The 26,407-nt window shown below is 41.4% G+C and overlaps 1 protein-coding gene across 2 annotated transcripts in view; it reads right to left on the bottom strand.

Annotated features, from left to right (window-relative positions):
* NFRKB (nuclear factor related to kappaB binding protein) overlaps window positions 1–26,407 on the bottom strand; it is a 37,300-nt gene that overhangs the window by 6,698 nt on the left and 4,195 nt on the right. For both annotated transcript variants that reach the window (XM_061592752.1, XM_061592751.1), the window contains 22 exons: window positions 26,285–26,398; window positions 25,337–25,492; window positions 22,470–22,671; window positions 21,728–21,855; window positions 20,668–20,842; window positions 15,943–16,044; window positions 15,200–15,273; window positions 14,158–14,242; window positions 12,871–13,072; window positions 11,895–12,003; window positions 11,179–11,305; window positions 10,048–10,113; window positions 9,177–9,256; window positions 9,049–9,092; window positions 7,350–7,407; window positions 6,381–6,555; window positions 5,721–5,827; window positions 5,182–5,305; window positions 4,403–4,482; window positions 3,132–3,352; window positions 2,306–2,588; window positions 762–1,025 (listed from right to left, as the gene is read on the bottom strand). In XM_061592752.1, the coding sequence (XP_061448736.1) occupies window positions 762–1,025; window positions 2,306–2,588; window positions 3,132–3,352; window positions 4,403–4,482; window positions 5,182–5,305; window positions 5,721–5,827; window positions 6,381–6,555; window positions 7,350–7,407; window positions 9,049–9,092; window positions 9,177–9,256; window positions 10,048–10,113; window positions 11,179–11,305; window positions 11,895–12,003; window positions 12,871–13,072; window positions 14,158–14,242; window positions 15,200–15,273; window positions 15,943–16,044; window positions 20,668–20,842; window positions 21,728–21,855; window positions 22,470–22,671; window positions 25,337–25,471 (2,841 nt within the window). In that variant the 5' untranslated portion in view covers window positions 25,472–25,492; window positions 26,285–26,398. The remainder of the gene's footprint in view (window positions 1–761; window positions 1,026–2,305; window positions 2,589–3,131; window positions 3,353–4,402; window positions 4,483–5,181; window positions 5,306–5,720; window positions 5,828–6,380; window positions 6,556–7,349; window positions 7,408–9,048; window positions 9,093–9,176; window positions 9,257–10,047; window positions 10,114–11,178; window positions 11,306–11,894; window positions 12,004–12,870; window positions 13,073–14,157; window positions 14,243–15,199; window positions 15,274–15,942; window positions 16,045–20,667; window positions 20,843–21,727; window positions 21,856–22,469; window positions 22,672–25,336; window positions 25,493–26,284; window positions 26,399–26,407) is intronic.

Raw genomic sequence — 26,407 nt, 5'->3', positions numbered from 1 at the left:
ATTTTCATTGCAGTCTCACTATACATGTCTATGTATAGTTTGCAAGCTGTAGCATTTTGCCAGCTTATGATCACCTATGTTTATAGGAGCAATAAACTCTGGGATTTTAAAATAGCTCTTCCAATCAGTGTACTGAAGTTCCACTCGGTGATTAGATGCTGGAAGAAACAGGCAACGCTAATGGTGCAAATACAGAGAAGTTTCTCTTCTGTTCATGTAATATTACAACTCAGCAACATCTGGTGAGGCCACATTGCAATAGCTCCAGAATTGACTAAGAAGAAAGTAGTCACAATATGTATTGTGCGTGAAACTAATTACCAGACAAGCTACATTATGGCCTCTTGCTGGAAATGTCCTTAAAAAAAGAATTTGACAAATGTATGGAAATGGGGCCACTACCTGTAATGTAGTCTCTGCAGTCAAAGGCAAAATACCTCTGATTACCAGAGGATGGTTATTTGGGGGTGGTTACTTTAATCAATGGCCACTATGTAACTTTAATGTACCCAAATTTCCTTTTCACTCCCTCTTCTTCCTTTTGAGTTAGGTCTATTAAATTGTAAATCTTTTTGGTATGACCCCATGGCATTTTGCTTATAGTGCATGCTTGAAATTTAAGCACAATATAATCACTGTCAGCTTGTCAGCCTCCCAGCAGCATCTGGTTGGCCAGTGCTGGAGTTAGAATGCCAGACTTAACAGACCCTGTGTCAGATCAGCCTAAGTGGCTGTTTTGCTCTACAGTCATTTCTCCTCACCTGTTTGATGATATTTTGGCCAGCTATGTTCTGTAGGACTGTGGTGGATGAAGAAGAGGAAGATGATGAAGAGGCTGTTGATAAAGAAATAGTGGAGGAGTTGGGCGCAGAGCTGCCTGGAGAACTAGTTACAGGCTTTGGGACAGGACTAAGTGCTGCAGAGATTCCTGTTCCAGCAACACCAGTTGGTCCTGTTACAGACACTGTCGGCCTCGGCACCTGGACTGGGCTGGCTTGAGCTTTCACTGGGACAGTCATAACAGCCTAATGGCAAGAGAAAGTAGATGTCATCAATGGTTGCCTATTTTATGCAATGCCTTTCCATTCCATTCCATGATGCCCCAAATTATCAGAAAACCTAAGGCAACAATCCTCCCTCCTTTCCAAAATAACTACTGGAAATACTCTTTCCAATGCTTTCTTTTGATAATCCCTTAAAACCCATTTTCTTCAGGAATGCTCTCTGTTTATTTGTATGGCTTTCCTTCAGTTATAAACTGTCCAAGGATTTACTTGCTTGCAAAAGTATGTGATGTATGTAAGAGATGACCACAGACCATCATTCTCATGTTTGTTCCATCAATTTTTGGGGCAAAGCAGCTGAAGTTTCATTTAAAATTAAGTTCAAACAGCCCTATGCAGAAAGTACAAGTTGCTCGGGTTCTGTTAAAGTGGGGGAGCTCCCAACAGTAGTTTTGCTTATGTTAAGGATGGAAAATCTATGGCCCCTCAAGATGTTGCTGGACTACAACTTCCATCTTCTTGACAACTGGCCTGCTGGCTCAGGTCGATTGGAGCTGGAAGTCCCAACAACATCTGGGAGGATCACATGTTCACTGTCCCTGGCAGGAATGTATATCTGTTATCTGTCACTCTTGAAAAAGCTTGGAGGCTGAAGGTCTTCCTTTCATCAGAATGTTTTGTGGATCCCTGACCTGTTCAAGAATAGGCTACCTAAAAAAAAAAAAAAAAGAACAAACCCCACTTGCATCTGCTCCAAAGTAGTTGGGGAGCGGAGACAAAAGCCTTGGTAAAAAGAGGCAAGAACAACCTCCTCAAATAGAGAGGGGGCTCCTCCCAGCAGAAGTTCTGGCTCCAGAAAAGGATGGGAAGACTCAGCAATGACGGGCTGTCCTCCCCCTTCTCTTCCTTCAAGCAAGAAACAAAGCTCACAAAAGGCACGAAAGATTTCATGAAATGGAAAGGGCAGCTGTGCTAGACAGTTTAAAACTCCAGAGACATGATAGCTACTTCTGAGGACTGGCATGTTTTGTAGTGGAACAGCCTAAGCATGTCCCCCTCTGTTTCTACAGTAGGCAGACTTCTGCTGATACAGGAAAAGAGGAGAGTAATATGTTCAGCTTTACCACGTCATGTAGGTGTGTCTTTAACAGTGTATTAGCTTAAGTCCACTACACCGCACACAACTGTTGCCCAAAGAATTAAAACTAGAGATGTACCACATTCAGTGTTGGAGCAGATCATTTGGAAAGAAGACTGATAATGCTTATACCTGACTAATTTTTCACACAGACATCCCTCACCTGAGACAGAGCTTTGGTTTGTGCAGAAGTGGAAGGGACACGGATCTGAGGAACAGATGCTGGTGGCGGCGGCGGCTGCTGTGTTACTGCTGGGGCTGGTTGAGACACAGGTGGGAGGCTAGACTGTGCTGTAACCACTCGGACCTGTGGGAGTCCTGAAGAAGCAGTGTGGCTGGCCACCCGAGAGGGGGTCTGCTGGGGCCCAGTCTGTGCCTGGGTACTTTGCGCTGTGGAGAGCAATGTCCCAAGCTGTGGCATGGTGGGAGATGATACCAAAAGGATGCTGTGAATAAGTTTTAAAAGTCGGTTAAGTTAAAGAACAGCACAGCTTTCTTCTAGAACTGTCTATTAATCAATTAAGTTTTAATTGGTCGATCATTTTACTGTAAGCTATCAAATCAATTAAGTGTTTAAAATGGATCATGTAGCATTAATACTAGTAATAATTTTACCCACAATCAAATTCTTATTACCTCACTGAACAGATAATTCATTCCAAGACTACCTCAACCCATTTTCCCAATTGATTTACAAGAGCTATGTGATTTTTGGCTTCTCCACCACACTCACTGCTGTTTTGAGATTCCCCAGGAAGCAAGCCAAGTTGAATTGTTTTACGATCTTGTACCGGAATTGGATCCCACTGGCTAATTTGGGGAAGGATTCACTTGTGGAAGCTTCTGCCTTAGGACAGCAGATTAACAGGATTTGTATGACCCATTATTACCACTAAATTCTCCTCCTTACCTGAGGTATCTGATTCTAATCCACTGAATAGCGCCACCCATGTTTTTCTCTCTCTTTCAAATACAAACAACAGAGTTACCTTTGGTTGGGTTTAGCTTGCTCTGATGCAACATTTGGCAAACTCTTGTTAACCATAGAGACTGGCGGTGGTGAGATGGGCATTGCTGGCAACTGAGGAGCAGTGGGTGTTACTGGAGTCACAGGGGTTGGTGGCATGCTGGAATCACTAAGGCTCAGCTGGCTAGGCTCAGAGGTGCCACTAGTAACCACTTTCACAGAACTCTCCTTGCTACCGGATTTCTACAAAGACAACAAAATAGCAGGAATCCTTGAAACAATAATTGTGCTAAGCCCAGACAATCCTGGATAAGCTTAAACAAGCAGGGAGAAGAGGGCCTTTTAGGGACAGGCGAATGCTCAAGAGCATATGCTTTGCATGCAAAAAGGTCACAGGTTCAATCCCTGACATTTCCAGGTAGGGCTGCAAATAGTGGTGCAGTGGAGGAGGAATGCGGGGGAAGAGAACTCCTGGGCTTTTTTCAGAGCAGGAGTGATGATGTCATCTGCTGGTGCGAAGGACTCTCCTTGCCTTGGCAATTAATGAGCCAATAACAAGGCTTTCAGGTTTTACTATATTGTTGGTGACAGATTAGCATATAGTAAGTCAGAGAATGTGGACAATAATCACGTAGAAACTAGATGCTTCTTTACTTTTCTTTGGTAGGGTTCCTACTTCAAACTAGCAGTTTAAATGGTAACAGTTCTTTGCAAGATGGTTGCCATTTCCAATTAAAATGCTAAAGGCTGCATCTGAGCTGGCTGAAGATCATTTGTGAAAGCTCAGTGAATTTGAATATATGCAGTCAGGAATAAGCTCCATCAAGTACAATGGAACTTACTCCCAGATACCTACGCATAAGGTCTCAGTATGCCATAAACAATTGTAAAACCTGTATTGAAGTGTAGTTAGAAACCTACGGGAATGCACAATCACACGGGTGTAGTGGCCTTCATAATGAGCTCCTGCACTTCAAAATACACCACTGGCTGGGAAAGACTTCTGTGTGAAACCTGGAGAACTGCTGCCAATTAGTGTAAAACATATTGAGTTAGATGGACCAAACGTCTGATTTGGTATAAAGAAAGCTTGTGATGTTCTCATTAGGCAGGATACAGGGCAAAAGCTCAAGAAGCAGATACCAACTTTCTGGAAGAAAGGAAGGAAGAATAATCAGAGTACTGTTACACACCACAAGCCCTTGGGGTGGGATGGGCAGCAAATCCATTCAGTCCAAACTGTTGATAGTCTAAAAAAACCTTTGTATCACATATTTACACAAAGCAACTTACTATCTTTGCAGGAGGTTTGGGTTTCTGCTGAAGGGCTTTTTTGGCTTTAGCTGCAGCAGCTTGGGCCTGATGAATCCGTTCTGCAAGGAAGAATAAGTAATAATTCTCAAACAGATGCTAATACACACCTACGCAGCCAGCCTTTTTTTTTTTTTTAGTACACTTGCAATTCCAAGAATTCCCACTTAGAATATGTACCAAACATGATAATTTGCCAGCCAAGAAGAGGCAGGACTTGCATGAAAATAACCAAAGCTCTGTATGCATGTTTATGACATTTTCTGTAAATGTGTCCCTGGAGGAGGCTTTTATGCTTTTTAATTTGGATGATGAATAAGAGAAAGTGATTGCTGTTCAGTCAAGAACAAGAGGAAAATTACACGTTCCATCTCTATAATGGCCGAATTTACAGTAAACAGGGCAAAACATGTTTAGAACCCTTTTTTACTAGCAGGCAAGGGTTTTAGTTAAGTACACCTTTTTTTAAAAATAAACATACTAAAACTGGATATCTATCCATGCATATATGGTGTGAACACTACCCCACTATATTGTTGCACAATCAAGTTAGCCCAAATACTACATGTGGGGATGCAGGACCCTTCTCCAGGAGTGGGACTCAGAACTACATTTTCTGTTCCCGTATTTGTAGACCGCTATGTGAGTTCTGCAAATTCAGCACTGGTTGTTCTCTTCATTTAAGCCAATACCACATCAATCCATTTTATTGCAATGTTACTGTAAACTGGATGGTGTAAGGCTCTTCAGCAAGCACCCACCAAACTCCTCTTCACTCCTGTCTCGATGCAAGTATATCCAGAGCTTACGTCCAACATCATATTTTACACAGGGATCCTTCTCGTAATGTAATCGATCCAGTGCGCCACTCACGACAGTGTTAACCTGAGAACAGAATTCACAATGAAATTAGGGATGCAAAACTCATCAACCCTGAGTCATGATAGCAAATATCTTTTGCATGTGCAGAAAGGAAGAAAAAAAGCCATGACATATAGAAAAGATCTGGATATCCAAAATTACTCTATATAGAGATGGAAGAACATCTGAGGAACACACATCAAGCTCTCAGGCTAGATCAAAACAGACCTCTCCTCATTAAGACCTGTAGCTTGTGGGAGTGCTGTAGATACACAACAAAGATGACATACCTCTGCACACCACCACCACCTGCTGTTTCAATGTTCAGGCTTCATAAAAAAACAACCACTAACACCACCATAAGATGGTCTGCAGCTTTCTCCATCCAGTGATCTATGAAATCATAGCCTTTAGCTCAGTCCATGCTTGTCCAGTTTACCTGAGCACTGGTGACATCAGGAGCAAGAAACTGGGAGTCTTTAAGCAGCTCACAGATCTCAGCACGAGTTCCTTCTCCATTAGGAAGACGGGCTGCAGCATCCCGAACTGAAACAGCAAAAAAGATAAAAGATCAAAGCATAGTAAAAATCTCCACTGACACAAACACTGAAGCTGCAGTTCTTCCAAAAACGTTCCATTCACCTTGAAGCTTTCCCACTTCAACTTTGGGCTTAATAGCAATTCAATGCTTGCTTTGACAGCAATCCCCATCCTCCCAAAAAATCCTCCAGTCAACTGCCCCATATCACACAGAAAAGGAGCTGGATGTAAGAATACATAGCCATCATGACTAGTAACCATTAATCATGATGGCTATATATTATTACCTCCAGTATCAGATGCAACATGCCTCTGTATACCAAGCAATAGAATGCTATTTCCTATCTTTTTTTAAAAAAATATTTCCTATCTTGCTGACTACTGTTAGCAGTGTCTGCAAAGGTCTTAGGCAGAAGGCTTCCTAGTCCTACTTCATAAGGTCTTTTAACTGGAGATGCCAGAAACGGAACCTGGGACTTTGCTTTATTTATTTAGAACAGTTTCTTCCTCTCTCTCTCATACAAGCGCACACACACTCACAATGAGACTGCCAACTTACCAAGAGACAAGATGGTAACATAAGCAGGCCTGTCTGATCGCAGTAGAGAATGTTCCCGGGCTTTGTTCAGAGATGTTTCCTTGTCAAACACCCCCTTCACAGGGCCTACCACTGACTCAAAGCCATGCATGCGGAACGTGAAGGCCTTGTGGGGCTGGCTGTATCTGTAACGTTCCTGCATGCATGGGAGAAAGAAATTTGCCCAGATGAGCAATAGACTGACAGGGCAAGAAAAGAATAGAGCAGGTTTCTAGTTAACCAGAAAACATCTACAGAAACATCTACATAACTCTTAACTTGGACTGAGTTAATAACAAATTATCAAGGAGAGACCGAGATCAGGAAGGACAACTGCTTATATATCAATTATGTATATCGAGGTACATGTAGACAGCAAAGCTCTTTTTGCAATACTAACCACTAACCCTCAGCTAAATGTGTAGTTGATCCCTCAAGTATGCATTAACCTCCCTACTGGGAGGAAAGGCGCGGGATATAAATTTAATAAACAACAATACTGGTCAGATTTAACACTGATGAAATTGGTAAAGACAAATGGGGAAGAAATTTGTGTATGAGAGTGGAAAGGGAGCAAATGATCCAATGGGTTGCTCCGACTCCCTTAACCCTAGTTAAGGGTCAGTATTATCTTATTCTTGCATTTGACCAAAGTGGACAATGTGCTGCAAAGATGTTATAAAGCTTAACAATTTAAGCAGAATCTCTTACTGCTGCCAAGAAAGTACGGGAAAACCCAGGGTTTAGCCTACAGCGGAGAGCAGGATTTAACCAGGTGTTATAACACAGCCAGCACATACAATACAGCTACTGGGAAATTAATACTTAATATTATAAATAAAAATTATGTAGTTAAGAACATAAAGCAATCTGTGCATTTTAAATCTGCCGAATTGTTCCCATGCTCATCTGCAAGCATAGAGAGTATACAAGACAGAATGCTCTCCTCACCTGTTCCTGGAAAACACGTTTCTCTTCCCCAGTACTAGGCCGGACCACATAGTCAGTCCTTCGGAAAGAAAGAATAGTATGAGGTCCAAGTGTATATAATTGCCTTCCCCAACCTGGTGCCCTCCAAACTGAACCATAACCCTCCAGAGTCAGCCCCATGAACTTCCTCAAAAGATGATCACATGAGAAAAGGGCAAGGAAAAAGGTATCCATAATTTACACACTTTAATTGTTGGGCCTGTCCAAGTTACAGAAGAAAAAAAAAAGACAGTGTAGAACCTGGATTACCTCTCAAGTTCTGCTAGTGAATTTTTGCAACATGTCTAGGAAAAAAAATCAAATCACCTTTCCTGAGTTTAGTTTTACTATCTATAAGATAAAATACCATGATCCAAGGAGCAGTCTTTTATTGGGACCTGAGTAGGATAAAACGAACTGTAGAAAGGAAGTTATTACCTATTGGCAAGTATTCACTAATTTGCCACAAACACTGCAATTTTGGCAGTGCAGTTGAGATTTGGAAGTAAAAGACAATCCAACATTTAAAATTACAGAGAGAATGTATGTGGACAGTGTAATTTGGCCAATACACTCCCAGGAATCTTGCCAAGTTCCTTCTGCCTCTGGTGTGATCATTGCTAGCCAAGACTTTACAGTCAGAAATAAACTAAAACTGATGCCCGAAAAAGGGCAGAATTCAGCTCATTATCTTGGAGTTGTGTTGGCTCAATACAGCTAATATGAACTGAAGTAGATGTGTGCCAATCAGGCACAATGACTCAAATATATACAAGGCAACTCCAGGAAAGTAAGTTTGGGACTATTTATCAAGTTTCTTGCCTTGGTGCAATTGAAGGATTTTTCGAGGCACAAAAGTGCCCATAATATTCTAATTAGCTTTGACATATAGGAATTTATCTGGTTATATGGCAATTACTTTTCCTTGCGCTCAAAAATTAGAGAGGAGTGTTATGAGTAGTTTGTATGCAACTTCTAAATTAATTACTGGTTTGTTTAGTTGGGTATGTTGAAAAGATAAAAAAGGGCAGCACCTATTTTTATATGTAAATTAGCAAATGAATTTTGTAAATCTTGTTAATATATAAATGGAAAACATAACAACTTAATATGATTTTTTTTATGGGCCTTCACAAAACGTGTACCTTTGACATACTGAGAGTATAGTATCATACATAATAATTGTAGCAACAATATGCTATACAAGATACTAGAAGCTGTTAATACATAAACTGTTCAAACAGGAAAATAATACGTTGCATGAATATGCATGCCATAAAATCAAAATTATTTGTGTCCAAAAAAGAGAGATAAAATTAAATTATCAAAATTCAGATATTTGTTATTTGGAACAACAAACCCACACTTCATATCATAATTTATGCTTTTGATTTATTAGCAATGTTGTGCTTTTTATTGAGACAACTTGTTTGTTTTGCATTAGCTGATATAATAAATTTTATTTTAAAAAATAGAGGGGAAATAAGAGTGCCTATAACTAGCAATTGTGACTCCAAATTCTTTTCTCAATCAACATTTGCACAAGCTTTTATCAACAAATGAACACCCTGCCCCCTCAGTGTACGGAGGGGCACACTGTTGCAGGAGATGGATCCCAAAATTTAGCAGACATCACAGATTCTGGGTTCCAAGCACATTTCTGAATTGAACATATACTTACACCCGGGGAATAGGTGTAGTGGCATCTGAGCTGTCTTCATTGTCCTGTCAATCAGATAAAGATGAGTGTCAACATAGTGGACAAGCCAAGTGAGATCATTCCATATTCCTACAAATATTTTCTCTCACCTTGAAGAAGACTTGGTCTTTTGTCTCTAACCAGAGCTGGAAGAGTGCTGCCAGCTCCTTCTCGTGGTCTTGGGAAGAGCCTAGTGTGAGAACCAGAAAAAAGAAAAGGCAAGTCGTTACCAACTGTTAGCATTAACAGTAGTAGTGAATACCTGTGGGATACTCCCACCTTAGCCAAGGCCATTATGCAAAAAGCAATGGACCAAAGGCCTATTCATGCATTTCCCTCACAAGATTCCAATTGCACAAAGGGGAGATAATGTGTGCATGCTTGCAGACTCACCCTCTCTGTTGCACCCCTGTCATCCTCCACTTGTTGGAGGTCTGAACATCTGTCGTGGGGAACTGGGTCTACTGGTGAAACCTCCACCAGTTGAGCCAGGTCCCTGCTATAGACATTCAACCCCAATACCCTGAGGATAGTGACACCAGATCTTCAGGAGTGCAGTCAAGCGGGCAGCAAGTGCAAATCTGGAGCTTTGTCTCCCCTGTTATACAATTGGAATTGTGATTGCATTGAGGAGGAACTCACTGATAGCACTAAAGAACATCTCCTGATGTCAAAACAGAAGCAAGCTTATTTAAACCCTCTGCAATGACTTAGAAGAGGATAAAAAATGGAAAGTAATATTTGCCTCATAGCAGACAAATGAAATGCTACTTTCATCCCTTTGTTTTTGTTTTTTCTAAAAAACATCCACATATTTTTATATAGGAAAGAGACTACTACATATATAGAAATATATAGCTATAAAACACAGCTATAGAGGCTGCCAAATAAGATGTTCCGTCTCCAACTGGAAGCTAAATGCCTTGCGAGAACAGCTAACAGGATTTATTAACAAAAGAGAAGGCAGCCAAGTTACTTTACCTATCAATTTCCATTGCTGAGTTTTCTCTTTGAATTCGACAAATGGAGAAAAACTGGAAGGAGCATCTGTAATAAAAAATTATAAATGTTTCATATGTCTAGACATTACTGTAATAACTGTCTCCAATTCAAGTTATAGGATGAGATAGTCAATAAACTATTGTACATCTCATTCTAAAGTATGAAGCTGGAGCCAAGAACTGTCAATGGAATCATTTCCTTCATTAGCACTGTTCTGTCATAAAAGGTAGTAGAAGACTCCCACAGCAAATCTGGAACTTTGTCACAGTATACAAAGAAACTGAGCAACCACACATCCAGCATTACTGTCTGTAAAGCACTCGGGGTGGGGAGCAAATGCTCTTGTGCAAATGGTTGTACAACGGTTTGCACAAGATTATCACCTCTGGATTTCAGTTCACTTTTCTTATGCAATGCTCCTTTGCCAAGATGGAAGTATTATTTCTACAAGTGGATGTAGAAGGGTGTCTTTGAATCTAAGCCACTGTCTGTAAGAGGCCACTTTATCATGACAGTATAAAACACACAGGGTTGTATTCAATGAAGTCACTGCGCGAGCTTAAAGACTTCTGCTTGTAGAATGGCATTTCTCCCTCTTCTTCCTCTGTGCACCCCCAAAATCTGCAGTGGGGGTTCCCTCAACCCTTTGGAGCAGATGTGATGTGGGACAAGGGTTTTGTTGCAAAAGCAGAAGTTGTTCTGTTTGCGCAATGACATCATTGGACTTAACTCACAGACACAACAGGTTGTTGGCCATTTTTACCAACTAGCGTAAAAAGGGTTTGAACCAAGTTTATCAGGAGCAGAATCAGATGCTATATGAAGGCTGAATTGAATTAATTTGAGAGAGAACAGTCTGGATAATCATCAAGGTATCTTTTCTGCAAAAAGTTACTATTTGAAATCAAGTGGCCAGCATCATAAATAAGAGAACAGCAAGCAAGGGCTAAATCTAAGCCATCTATAACACAATGCCATTTTATAAGCAACAGCTGTTTACAGGCCACGTCAGATAGCCAACTTACTTCATTCTTGGCAAAGATCAAGAAAGAATCTGAAATAATGGAAATAGGGGTCAAAGCAAATGTTGCCTGGAAAAGTGGGACTTGCCTCTGCTGTCACCTGTGAGATACTGCAGCGCAGGTAAAACGAGTTCTGACCAGTTGGGGGCGAAGGAAAACCAACTGTTTAATGTGCTGGCAGGGGAAGATTGCCAATCCATGACTTTATCCTCAAGCTGAGCAAAAGAAGAGGACACTTGAATACATATCATTTGCGTAAACTTTCAAAGGCCTGATGTACAGTAGAAGGCTCACAGTCAGTTTCCTGAGAATCCACAAAAAACCTGGCATCTGACTGCCAAGCCATGATTGCCTTTCAGGTAGTCACATGCCTTGTTCCTTCCAACAGTACAAGTGCAGGAGTACTGATGTGGATGGTGATGGTAACAATAAATAATAAAACCCTGAACCATCTTGGAAATCATGATTGAGAGAGATAAAAATATTTTAATCAACAGAGAGTATAAACAAACACTTTCAAATCAAATCACACTACAATATATAATAATCAAGAAGACGGTAAGCCTACAGGAATGGGCTATCTAATAATGGGTTAAAACCATAATTTTGGAAGCAGTTCTTGGAGGGAGGAAAAAGGAAGGGCAACAAATACAAAAAGAACAGATTCCTTTAACAAGTAATTACGACATTGCTGACTTCAGTGGGACTTACTCCCAAGTTAAAATATATACAATTGCATCTAATTCCAACAACTCCCAACTCAAGAAAGATGTCTAGGAGAGATGTGAAAATGTAAACTCTTACCACTGAGAGACTAGTAGGCCCTTCTAGAAGCAGAATCTCCAGAAGCAGAGACAAGAAGCTGGAGGAGATTTCATTTACTCCAAGACTTGGCTTGATGTCTTCAAGAGGTCTTTGAAAGAAGATGAATTTGTTTTAACTGAATTAGAAAATTCCAGTTCCATAGATGAAGACACTAAGCATATCTATCTGTTGCTTTCTTTGTATTCACCGCACTTTCATATACGTATATTTCAGTGATCTTACAAACAAACCTATAAGACAAGAAGGAGGACTCCAGATGTTGCTGGATTCCAACTCTCATCATCCTAGACCACCAGCCATGCTGTCTGGGGCTGAAGAGAGTTGAACAACACCTGGAGGGCCACAAGTTCTCCACCTCTGCTGCAAGAGATAGTAATACCAAGCTATCCCTGGACTGCATTTTTTTGAGGGGAGGTGCTAAGGCCAAGTAATAGTAGATTGCACAAGGTTACCTAATGAATTGCAGCTGATGCAAGTTATTATTATTTATTAGATTTATATCCTGCCCTTTCTCCCAGTAGAGGAATCTGTCTCACCACCGTCACCAAAGAATGAAAAGGTTCTAATCACTGGTGGCTATCAAATGGATCTTCAGCTTTTTGACAAGAGGAACGTAGATCATGATTCCTCACCTGGAGTCACTGTATATGTATATTTTCAAATTATGGTCTCTCCTCCTGTTGTCAGCATGCTTTGCAGGCTGGCTTTAACTTATATCACTGCATTGCTGCACACCATCCATTTTATTTCCAACAATTATGCAGTACAGAAAGCAAATAGATACCTTATTCACGTGGGTTATTTATACAGACCATATTAACTATGGAACATCACTCCTACCAGGAAAAAAAAACATAATTGTACTGAACCTTTCTATTTTGATTCATCCCAGCATGACTAGAACTAGCTTCATTGTAAAACATGCCTCCTTATACAGTGTGTGGAGGCAACTTACTCTTCTTTCACAGATGGGAGAGATGGGGGATCCCAGATTGGAGGGACGGGGGATGGATCCTGAGACATTGAAGGCATCCCTTCAGGGTTGCCAAGGGACTCAGAGAAGTCTTCTGCTTCCGATTTAATCACTTTTAGCTTCTTTTTCTTTTTATCTTCCTTTTCCTTCACTTTCTTTTTGAGGATAGCAAGGTCAAACAGGGCTTCAGTTTAAAAAGAGAGGAAGAATTTGTGAATTACACATCATGTATTAACTGGATATCAAATATTAGCTAAAAAGTAAATTTATCAAGCCTTTGCTAACTGAAGAATACAGAAGCACAGATATGACCACTACTTGCATCATGTCAGTAACAAAAGCCGTACCAAAGCAAACAATTTAAGACTCGTTCCTAAGAGTGAAAGTATTTACACTGAAATTAAACATGTAGAGCAATACTAAATGTGCATGTCTGGAAGCAAGTCCCACTATATTCAGTGGGACTCCCAAATAAATGTACATAGGATTGTGACCTTAATTGCACATAGTGCAATCAAACCAGCCCATTCATGCGACTGCAAATGTACAGCTTTTTGCAACTGTTACAGTTGCTGACACACCATTTCAAAAGCAGCTGGTGAAGGTGTTCAGGGAGGCACTTGGCCACATTACAGAAAATATTGAAAGGCAAACTGAGTACATGGTTTTAAAAACATATACTTCTGTGAGTCACAGCAACTATGATTTAGAATCCGAGCATTTCGCGCCTGAATTGGACTAAAGTGGAGCCCACAGCATGTCTACCCACCCCTGTTAGGGCCAACAGTACTTCCAATAATTGTTCCTGGGGCTTCAAGATGTACCATGTAGTATAATTAAGAAAGGGAGCAAATATGCTCAAGTCAACCTCGTGTTTTTTGCATTTAGTAGACACACAGTACTTTAATTCCCAGATACTTTTTAAGAGATGTGCATGCCTCCTTTTTCAAACAGAAATGAGACATGGAGAGCTCAAGTTGAAAGAAATTTGAGGAATAATATGTCAACCAAATGTATTTTGTCTATGAAATGGTTGCTCAGAAACAAACTGCATCCCCAACATGGAAAGCATTATGTTATTATGGCTTATTCCTTAATATCATTGACTGATGCTGTAAACATTGTCATATTTTATTAGCTTATGGTTTTAGCTACTATTTGTAGTAAAGCCTGGAAGATACAGCCATGCATGTTCATCTGCTAACAACTCCACCTAAAGAAAACAGTAAAGACACAGCCAGATAGCTGTGTTGAACCTGATTCACTGACCTGCCAAGGATCCCTTCCTACCAGCATTAACACGCATCATTATGTCATTCAGAGTCAGATCTCCAATCATTAGATCAGGATGATTCTGTATAGGAGACATTCAATAAGGTTAACAGCAATCAGAAACCAAGAATGGAGAACAGAAAACAGCCTAGTGAGACTAAGCTGTCATAAAAAAACCACCTGTTGCTGTTGATATTTTTTTCAGATGCACTCAGGGAAAACCCACACTTAAAATTACAGTTCAAACAAAACAGAACACTCAGAAACCAGCAACACAAAGAACTAACCTTTCTGGGCTATAATCTTCAATAGGAGAAAGCCCCATTGAAGCCAATGGAATTTACTTCTAAGTAAGCATGCTTAGGCTTGTACAGCATATACTGGTTAAACTAGGGACAGGGAACCTATGGCCCTCCAAATGTTGCCTGGGGCTTATGGGAGCTGGATTCCAACAGCATCTGGAGCACCACAGATTCCCTACCCCTTGCTTAAGCTTTCAGTCTTGTTTTCTGTAAGATAGAATAAAACCCAAATTACAACACCATGCTGTCACAATATGTCTTTCAGGCAGGTTCCAAAATGGTCTCATGTATCCCAGGCCCTGACTAAGATGCAAGCTGGATTCTCACCTTGCTATGACAAACTCTCCTCTCTGCCTGAATGCCACAAACTTAATTCACAAACCAAAACAACCTGGAATCTCAACGCAATCCTTCTGCCCCCTCATTGTAAAGAACCTGAAGTGTAAGATCAGCTTACAAATATCACTGGGGCTGTATAGGAAAGAGCATCAAGTTCTCTCTTGAGCATTAGGGGCTCTTGAGACTGAAAATCTGCTGGCAAATTTAGGCTATGATCCTATTCACATTCACCTAGGAGTAAGCCCGACTGAACTACAGTGGGACTTACTTTCAAGTAAACATGCCTAAGACTGGACTGTTAGCAAGGAAGGAGGACCTGTTTCTCCAGTTCCTTTGCAACTGTATGTGGCACTAGCAAAACAGTATTGGAAAGCAGCCGTGTTGTCTGGTTAGCTTACAGGTTGATGCTTGCGTTTTTCCTGGTGCTTTTTCAGCATTATCTTGAGGCCATTCTCACCAAACTCCAGTTTATCTGGAGGGAAATGAAGTTAATACTATTAAAAGTTTGCCGTGAATCCATTTAAGCAACACATTGAGCTGAACCACCTTCACCTTCAACAAGCATAAAGTCTTCATAACTAACTTTCCTCAAGTCTAGTCAGTTACACAGCCTACCAAATGGGAAATTTTCTACTGTGAGCTCTTATACAGATATAGGAGAGAGAAAAAACATACTTAGGGACTATATTCCTCTTTACAAAGCAAACAAGCTTTCACAAATCAGCTTCCAAAATTAGACTGGTATAAATACAATTTTAAACATTTTATTTTGTAAAATGAAGTCATTTTCACTTGGTGGCACAATGAAGATGTATGGGTTATGGCTAATTAAGCAGAAATAAAATGAGCCTTGACATTTCAAGTAAAGTAGATCAAGTAAAGTAAGGTGCATCTTGTATTACTATGCTGGCAGCTATTATGTGAAAAATGCCAAGGTATACTGATTGAAGGCAATTATTCCCAACACAGAAGAAAGGAAGCAAAGTTGTCTTTAGTAGACCAGGCTTTTTTTAAAAAATGGGAAGGAATAGCTCTATAAATTCTAAAACAAACAAAAAAGAAAACATTGTGCAAAAGATCACAACCTTTAAATGTATAAAACACTCAGGCTGGGTCAGAATAAGATACCTCTTGATCTTACCTGCTGTTTTCATGTCTTGGGTTGATAACGTGGGGATCACTCTCAGGGGAACAGCAGGACTTGGGCAATGGGCTGGAGAATTTGGAATCCAGGAGCTCAGATCTGAAATGCAACACAATAGTGAGATTTCTACAGGGATAAAAGCAGAACAAAACCATCAAACCTGAGCACAAGCTTATTTCTCTAGATGGCAGATGCACTCATAATTACTAGTAATTTTGCTTGTTCAATTTAATGAGTTGCAAAGCGTGGATCTATTTAAAAGGCCATAGAAAGGGGCAGAGCTGTTAACCAGGGCTATTTCTAATTGTAACTCTAACATTTAAAGCCAGTCATGAGGCTATACTGCTTTAATCAGAACACTGGGAACTATACTAAGGCACATTAGGAAGCGTTCAAAATAGAGGAGTGCTCTGTAAGCATAACTTTACTTGAAGGATAGTCCAAATGTTCAGACAGGTGGATTGGAAATAAGATGTGCTCAGTTTTCAAGCAGAACAGAATTTAAGGAAGAAGCACGAGAGGGAAATCAAATGGAGGACTGCATTGATGAAATAATCTCCTTGAAGGGAGAAAAAAAATATTCTGAAGGACATCAGTTCTACATACGTCTAGCCTAACCTTAAAAACTAATATATTTAGGGTTTGAAATGATCCCTGTATCAGCAAATGCACATTTAGTCTGGCATTTATAATTCACCTTATGGTAAAGCATGACACTGCACCATTATTATGACTGGGATGCCACACAGATTAGTGTATATTGCACGGACCAGGGGGGGGGAAGGGGGAGAGGAGTTGCTGTGGTCTACAGAACTTCCACCTCTGTCACCAGGAAACCACTCTGTCTTGGAGATGGCTGTGAGGGCCTGCGCTTGGTGTTGAGCTAAGGAGACAGTACAGAAATACCCCACATTAATGTACGCAATGGGTCCAGAGCGAGTACGTAAACCGAAAATGTACTTCAAGTGAAGCGCTACCTTTTTTCACTTGCGCCACCACTGTGCCAGCTCTCCTTCACACAGAGCTCAAAGCCCCGCCCTAAAGCCTCTGCTACTGTGCTGCGGTGCCTCTCAGCTAATAGCGACTCCCAGCTGATTCGCGGTCGCGCCATCCCGTCTCTTTCCACCCCCCCATGCACTGAAAGAACAGGCCACAATCAAAGGTTAAGTGTCCATTCTTGAGAAGCGAGCATACGTAAACAGGGGAATGGTGCTACTGTAAGTATGTCTGTACTCGCGAGTGTCCTTAAAGTGAAGGTCCGTATAGCGGGGTATTCCTGTAAACTAGGGTTGCTGCTGGTATACCATCCACCCTGCTGCCCGGCAGCTTCTCTCACTGAGCTGCAAGAGGCCATCTTGGTTGTGCTATTGGAGGAGCCCAGAACGATAGTCCTGGGTGATTTCAATATCCATGCTGAGGTTGTCTCTCGTGCTCCGGCTTGGGACTTCATCGCCTCCATGACAACCATGGGACTGTCTCAAGTTGTCACCAACCCGACACATAGGGCAGGGCACACCCTCAAATTGGTTTTTGCTCCATATGAAGGAAGGGGTGGTCTGGAGATGGGTGTCAGGCCCAGGATGGGACTCAGGAACCAGACTGGTGGTTGAAAGCAATTCAGTTTTTATTAAGGTAATATCCAAACAGAGACTGCGCCTTCTCAGGAAGCAACACAGAGTTACAGATCCTGCGACATAGAAAGAGAGTTGACAGAGCAAGGGACTGCTATCCCGCCTGTCTCTTAAGAAGGGGCCAAACGGGCGCGAAGTCTTTCACTCCGCCTCAACGTGCCCTCAGTCACCACTCTCCTTCCCCCCCTCCTTTCTTGTCTTTTCAACTGTCTTCGAGTACGCGGCAACGGGGGAAGCACGGGCCCCTCCCCTTCTGAAGTCTCCGACTCCGGTATGGGGGAAAGAGGGGGGTCAGGTTTTAAACTGTCTTGCGGTTTCTCTTTGCTTGTCTCTGACTTAGGAGGCCCTCCCTCTTCCCCCACCTGTTCTGAACTTCGGAGAAGAGGAGGCGTGGGAACTTCAAGGGAAGGCTCTGAGACTGTGAAGCTTTCAAGGTCTCCGTTGCTAGGCAACTCTATCTCTGGAATTTCCTCTTCTTCTTCTCCTTCACTCCACTCTGGCGAAATGGCCCCCTCCCTTTCCTCCTCTTCTTCTGAATCCTCAGGACCCCAACCCTGCATCCTGACAATGGGTGACATCCACCCTCCCCTTATTGTCATGGTCAGACCACTTCCTGGTGAAGTTTAGACTTATTGCTCCGATCCTCCCCTGCAGGAGTGATGGACAGATCAACATGGTCCACCCCCGGAGACTAATGGAATCCACTGGATTTCTGAATGCCCTGGGGAAGTTCCTAGTAAATAGAGCAGGTGACCCTGTTGAAGCCCTTGTCATGCTGTGGAACAGCGAGGCGTGTTGGGTTCCTGACACGGTTGCCCCTGAGCACCCTCTCTGGCATTATGGAGTCCAGTTTGCACCCTGGTACACCAGTCAGCCAAGGGCAATGAAACAGGCTGGACGATGGCTAGAGTGCAAGTGGTGAAAGATGTGCTGTGAGGCTGATCGGGCACAAGTAAAACATCATAACTGTGCCTACTGTGGCGGTGAGGGTGGCCCACTTCTCTGCCACCATTGGAGACTCAAGTAGCCATCCAGTGGAGCTTTTCTGTATTGTCAGGGGTCTGTTGACATCAACTCCAGGAAATGGGAGTTTTAGGCCCTTTGAAGGCCCACTGTAAATTGTTTGCAAGGCACTTTTGAGGGTAAAGTTGCTTGCCTCCAAAGCAATCTTGATGCCTCATCCACACCTACTGTAGTCCCCAGTGAGGTATCCAGTGCAACGTCTGCTGCAACTTCTTGAGAACGGTTTCAGTTTATGCAGCCTGATAATGTGGACAAGGTGCTTGTGACAATGCGGCCAGCAACCTGTCCTCTTGACCCTTGCCCTTCTTGGCTTATTAAAGCTTGCTGAGTGGGTTTGACCAAGTGGATCCAGGGTGTGGTCAACATATTGTTGTGGGAGGGAGTGGTTCCAGCCACCTTGAAAGAGGCAGTGATTCAACTGCTCCTGAAGAAGCCCACCCTGGATCAAATGGTTTGCAACAACTACCGCCCAGTCACAAATACCCCCTTCTTAAGGAAGGTGATTGAGATGGTTGTGGTGCAGCAATTGCAAGTACTCTTGGATGAAACAGATTATCTTGGCCCTTTCCAGTCTGGGTACAAGCCTGGTTATGGGGGGGAATCAGCCTTGGTCACCCAGATGGATTACCTTTTTCAGGAGAAGGACAAGGGGAGTGCGACCTTGTTATTCTTACTTGATCCCTCGGTGGCTTTTGATACTATTGACCATGGTATTGTTCTGGGCTGACTTGGTGAGCTGGGTATTGGAGGCACTGTTTTAGTGGTTCCGATCCTATCTCCAGGGTCATTTTCAGAGAATAGCACTGGGCAATTGTATTTTGGCCCCCTAGCAGTTGTGCTGTGGGGTGCTGGAGGATAACATCTATATGAAGCCCTTGGGAGTGGTCATCAGGAGATTTGGGGCAAGTTGTCAGCCATACGCTGATGATACCCAGCTCTATTCTCTGTAACGTCTGAATCAGAAGAGGCCGTGCAAGCCCTGGACCCGTGCGTGGACTCTGTGGTGGGCTGGCTGAGGGTCAATAAACTGACTCTCAATCCTAGCAAGACGGAGACATTATGGGTTGGTGGTTCCCAAGTTCGGATAATTGGTCAGTTGCCTGCTTTGGATGGGGTCGTACCCCCTCTGAAAGAGCAGGTCCATAGTCTAGGGGTGTTCCTGGATCCATCTTTGTTGCTAGAGAACCAGGTGACCTCCATGGCTAGGAGTGCCTTTCATCAGCTTTGGATGGTAAGACAGCTGTGGCCATTTCCAATAGCTTCACCACTGTTGTCCATGCACCGGTAACCTCCAGACTGGATTGCTATAATGTGCTCTATGTGGGGCTACCCTTGAGGTTGGTCTGGAAGCTGCAGCTGGTGCAAAATGCGGCAACGACACTGCATGTCACTCTGCTACTGAAAGAATTGTGCTGGCTACCTATCAGCTACTGGGCTAAGTTCAAGGTTCTTGGGACCAGAATACCTGTAAGACCATATTATCCCTTATATACCCACACTTGATCACTGCACTCTGCAGGTAAGAGCCTCCTGCAGATACTACTTTATCAGGAGGTCCATTCTGCACAACATAGGAAATGGACCTTTAGTGAGGTGGCACCTACCCTTTGGAATTTCCTCCCCTTAAATGTTAGAGAGGCGCTATCTCTGTTATATTTTCGGCGCTTACTGAAGACCTTCTTCTTTCAACAAGCCTTTTAAGTAAAGACCTTATTCCAGTCTGCATCTGTGTTGGAATTGCTTTTTAATATATTTTAAACCTTTTTTTAAAGCTTTTTTAAAAAATGTTTTTAAAGCTGTTTTGTTTTAATATGTTTTTAATTGCTGTTGTGCTTCAATATATTTTGAAGTCTGTTTTTATGATGTTTTAAAGTGTTTTAGTGCTCTTGTTTGCTGCCCTAGGCTCCTACTGGCAGGATATAAATCAAATAAATAAATAATAAATATTGCTGACTTCCACGTTCAGGTTTTTCATTAGAGGTTTTTAGTTAATACCGCATTAGGAAGGACTTCTCAATAAGTCTCCACTTAAGATGTTTCTGCTTATTCCAGGAATCCCCACCATTACCTTCTTCATCAGAGGATAAGGTAGTGTCTCCACATTCCTCCTTCACCTCCCTGAGGATTTTCAGATACCGCTGATGTGTTCGTCTGTCCCGTTCCTCAGCAGCACAAGCAGCTGCCGAGTATTTTCTCTTCAGGGTTAGACCTGGACCACCTTTCCTAGCAAGCTCTAACAAGTGCTGAAACAGACATATATATATAGGGGTAGCATTTTGAATGCCATCTAAGCACCCGTGACTTACAAGAAAGCTACACATTCATTTCATAACTTTTAAACTGAAAGCTATCATGACTTATATGATGTACAAGGGTTGCATCCAATGCTAGTACTCCTCAGACTCATTGAAATCAATGGACATGAGTAACTAAATTCCATTTATTTTAATGTGTCTACCCTGAGTACTGGATACAACCCTTAGTCAATAGGGGGAGGTAAATATTTTCTTAATAAATAATATACAAGACTGGAGAAATTCCAATTCTCAGGGACCAAAATCAAAGCTTTAGGAGCCAACATGTCATTACTCAGGCACCAGCCCTGTATAATAGATGTCACTACAAAGAGTAAGATCCAAAAAGTGGCTATTTCATATGCAAAGAAGATTGAACACTTCCAGTAGTATAAAAAAAAAATAATAATAGCAGGCTCGCATGCCTATCACAAGCTGCTTTTGGAAGTCTTGTTTCCAATATGGTTAGCTTGGCTATGTGGCATAGAGGAGGGGCCACTACTCAGTTATATAGCTTCTGCCTTTCATGCAGAAATTTCAGTTCCTTGTAGCACCTCCTTGGACAGCTGCCGCCAGAGTACTGGGCTAGGTGGATCAATAATCAGATGCAATACATGCAGCTTCTTATGTTCATAGATGTGATGGTGCTTTAAAAAAAACCCTCAAGACTACAGTCCCCTTAAGTGCACAGAATTGGTTTCATAGCTTTTTGGATCCAAGCCTAATGTTAGGCACCTGGGCAACCAAATGCAAGATTTCTCCAGTTTTAATGATAAATTCTGTGTTTATAAATCTCATATTCTACATTCCATATTAATTTCTTCAAATCCTTACATTCCGGGACGCAAGAATCTGTTTCAGCAACCGGTAGAAGTACTGCTGTTGGGAGCTGAGGTAGCGCTTGTACTGAGACTTGAAGCAAAGCTGTCGATATTTCACCACTTCGGGATTGAAGTGTCCATCTGTAACAAGAACATACGCTATTGTTACTACTGTTTGGGGTATTATTGTCTGAAAGGTATTATTTATTTGCCCCAACCCCAAATCTGCCACAGATAAGATCTCAAAAGAAAGAAAACACTGAGGACTCTTCCCTTGCCCCACTTATGAAATAATCAGACATATTATGATAGATTACACAACAGTTACTGAAGATGAAGACGAAATAGTGTATCTAGTTGTTATTCTGCCAATGAGACAATGACAAATAGAGAGAGGGGAATTGGATAATGCAAACAAAATGTGCGGGGGGGGGGGAGAGACTTATGACCAAGTAATTTCAACACACACAAGGAAAGAAGAAAAAGTGATACTATCTCTTCTTTTGCCCTGTGTTCTTCCCACCCTCTACTACCACTCAAACGGCAGGACAGAGACTGGATGAGACTTACAGGGTAAATGTGTTGCATATGGGAGCACTTGCAAATGTTTTGCACCACAACACATGCATCAGCCTGTATTAAGGCTAAAGCAGAAATTGAAATTTATTTCCGTTTCCAGCACCTCCAACTTGTCACATTATATCAGTAGCAAAATGATGAAATCAGGTTTAAATATAGACAGAGTGACCACTGACCCCGGAAGAGTTTCTGGGCAATGTGTAGGGGGTTTCCAAACCGGAAGTTCTCTCCATTGAACAGGGACAGGATAAGATTATCCTGATGTTCAGTGTTGTTTTCTGGGAAATGAGGCAAAAACTTTTTCAAGTGTTCTCGTTGTGAGTCCGTCAGCACCTCTTGCCATGTTGAAAGACTGACAACTTCAAAAAAGATTTCAGGCTACACAAGACATCAAGAAAGAAAAGATAGGAATGAAATAAAATCTTTGAAAATGTGATCCAAATATTCCACTTGTGACATATACAACAGTGGGAAAGCATCATATACATCTCCTCAATTTTGTATTTATTAAAAAGAATAGAATATAAATTGTTATGGACTAATAGATAAACTAAAAAACATGTTTTTAAATAGACATGAAACTTTACTTGGTACATGCATATGTTAGTAGATTTCAAGTATATTAACTGGCTGTGCTGTAGCTAGACAAACTGTTAAGTTACAATATGATTCATTAAATGCTGTTGAATCTTAATTTTTTCTAAATGAGGTATTCTAACTGTATTTTTCTATAACTTATTCTAGATTTAAAACATCTGTTGACCAGTTCTAGAGCAAAGGACTGAATTGGATACATACATATATTGTACAGCTGAATGTTTTTTTCTGCAGATACAGAGGACACACATATATACTTTGTATGTGTGTGTATATATATATGAACGTAATTGTGATTAACCAAACAGAGGTTTTTATTGTATTAACAAAACGTTTCCGCTTCCGCCTTCATCATCTGCTAACATACAAATGCTGTTACCAAGGTGGCAGTTATAGAGCTTTGAGGATCGAATGCTCAGAGGGGCTTCATTTGCAGAAGTCGTGGTGGTACTGTCCTCCAGGTTCAGGCCATGTGGGGCCAATGTGTCCAGAGAGTAAATCCAAAAATTCTCCCTTTTAGTCAATGCTGCTGGATCTGCTGGCATCTCTATCGCTGTAATGGAAAAGTCCAACAGGCTGTGACCCTCGATGTTAAAATGCTTTGCAACTGGTTGCTCCACTTTTTTTGTCAAGATTGCCAACTTGTGGTTCCTGAAGCGCGTGCATAGGTCAGTTGTGGTCTTTCCTACGTATTGGATATGAGATCCTGGTCTTTTGCACTCAATGATGTAAACTATATTGCAGGACCTGCAGGTGATGTTCTGTTTGATGTAATATGTCCTGCCTGTCCTAATGCTTGTAAAAGTGGCTGTCTCCCTGAGGTACACACAGGTGATACAGCGTTTGGAGTGACAAGGATGAGACCCTGGATTGGTGATAGGTGGCTCACCAAAAGTCTGCGCAAATTAGGAGGTTGGCGAAATGCTATAACAGGAGGCCTGCTGATGGCTCTAGTAAGATGTTCAGAGTTTGCCACCAATGGGTAGCTCTCCCTGATTGCTCGGTGATAGTTAGGAGATGCTGGATGGAAATCTACCACAAATGGAATCTGTTGCTCTCTGCTTTTTGACACCTCAGTATGATGGAGGATGTTTTCTCTGGACAGAATGGAGGCTCGGTGGATGTTGCAATTGATAATATGTGGAGAATATCGTCTTAGAAGAAGGTGTTCTTTAAGTTCACTGATCCTTCTCTGGTATTTATCTTCAGTGTTGCAAATAAGTTTGATTCTCAGAGCTAAGCTATACACAATGTTCTTCTTTATATGCCTAGGATGGCAGGATTTCCAGTTTAAATAGGTGTGGGCATCAGTGGGTTTGCTGTAGAGATCAGTGCCTATTTTGTTGTTTTCAATGGTGAGAAGGACATCCAGAAAAGGGATATATATATATGCAAGTGTAAATGGTCATCCTTGATTTTCACTCTATCTGTAGGTCATATTCACTACAATCATGACCTAAAAATTATTCATACTGTTCACTGAAGAAAACCTAATAAAGATCAAAATGCATTTGGTTACAGACTTAGTCTAAGATTAGACTTTCTTGATAGTGTGCATTGTTCTTTTGCAAAGTCCTACCAATAGGACTCCCTTGTGAAGTTGGCATGTTCAGATATATAATATAGTGAGAAATTGTTTATTATGCAAGCTTCCCATCTCTATAAATGTTTGTACTGATTATATTTTAATTGTATATTATGGTTTAAATTATGTTCAGTTGTGTTATTTATTAAATTTATATTAAATTCATATTAATCATTTCACTAACTCAAGCTAGCATATTACTTAGCCCAATTTTGTAATTCAGCTTTTGCTAAGTTGGGTTCTCATCCTTTGAAGTTTTAGTTTCAGGAGAAACACATCATGTTCTCAGGTTCGAAAGAAATAGCCTGCTTCATAGCCTGTTGCTCCTGCTTGCAGAGGGGTGGGGGTGGGGGAAGCTAAGCAGGGAATTATCAAGCAGCATGCTATAGCATGTCACTCACTGTAAGACCAGGACAGGAAACTTATGAACCTCTAGATGTTGTTGGACTCAGTTCCAGACAACATAACCAATGGTTGAGGTGAGCAATTAACCATGGCTTACCAGGACATGCAGTCTGGGCTACTTACTAATTTATTACAGACAACAAAAGCAAAGATACATTATTTAGCTTTCCTTCATAAACTCTATTTCATCTTCACAACAACTTTCATACTCAGAAGCAGTATACTCAAGGATTGGATGCTGGGCAAAAGTAACAAAAGATGGCTCTCTCAATTGTGCCTTGCTTGTGAGTTTTCCTGAGGTATTCCTTCCTGAAGCTATTCCTATCTAATTCAATTATCTAGTGCTTACTGTGATGCTACCACTTGAATTATTCCTCCCAAAAGATGGTCCTTGCTCAGATTTTTTTGTTGTTTTACATTATTTTGGAGAAAAGAATTATTCCAGTTTCTACTTACATCTTCCAAGAGATCTTCTGGCAAGCTAATTCGAATTGATCCCAGCATACAGTCCTCCATAATTTGTGTACCATTTCCTTCTCCAGATGGCCCCAACTCTAATGGGTCGGTGAGCATGTGATCCAGAGAATCCATGGTTCATGCCACAATAAAATCCTATAACAAAAATAAATGTACTGTAACTAACAAGCTTTTTTTACAATTCCATTGGAAGCAGATTCATTATTAACCAGATTTATTCGATTAGTACAGACCAAATTCAACACTTCAGGATTGGTGCAGCACAGGGGTACCCAACGTGGTGACCTCCAGATGTTGTTGGACTACAATTCCCATCATCCTTGATTGTTGGCCATGCTGGCTGGGACTGATGGAAGTTCCAATAATATCTGTAGGGCACTGCATTGGCTGTTCCCAGAATAATATGTATTGAGGGGAGTGATGGTGGTGGTTTTTACTGCCCTGGGACAAAGTAGCCTAGTTTAACACTTCACATTTTTAAACATGTTTTATCAGTAAAAGCTGTGTTGCAATACATTATAGTTTGTTCTCTGTCTCTGTCTGCAAAGGCTCTTGCTGAGTCCATATATGCAGAAAGAAAGTAGCTAGCAAGCCTTGCTGCATTCCTCACTAGGGCTTACAGGATTTGTGTGTAACAACAGGAGAGAAGGGAAAGCGCGAACCCAATAGAGGTGCAGCCGGAGAACACCTGGTCAGTAAGCGGCTATTCTGAAGTCACCACAGGCAACCAAGACAGTTACTTTTTTGCAAGCCTGTTCCAGGGTCAAGTAAACAAAAAAAATCTACTAAAAAATTAGCTCTATGCTTATAGAACAATGTCAATGTCAAAACAGCAACATTTAACTGACATAATAAAAATACATTCCTATTTGGCAGAAAAATGTTCATATTCCAAAATAATTACAGTGTCAAGCCTTGATACATTACCGAAAAGGTGATTTCATCACTTGGAACTGGTGGTATTTTATTTCTATTTTGAAGAACACACATCAGTTACAGAGGGTGGAAGCAGGCATGTAGTCGCCATCTGATATATCGGTCCTGGGAAAG

Source organism: Rhineura floridana, chromosome 12 (assembly GCF_030035675.1).
Source record: "Rhineura floridana isolate rRhiFlo1 chromosome 12, rRhiFlo1.hap2, whole genome shotgun sequence".
Lineage (NCBI taxonomy): Eukaryota > Metazoa > Chordata > Lepidosauria > Squamata > Rhineuridae > Rhineura > Rhineura floridana.
This window is presented reverse-complemented; position numbering and strand designations above follow the sequence as displayed.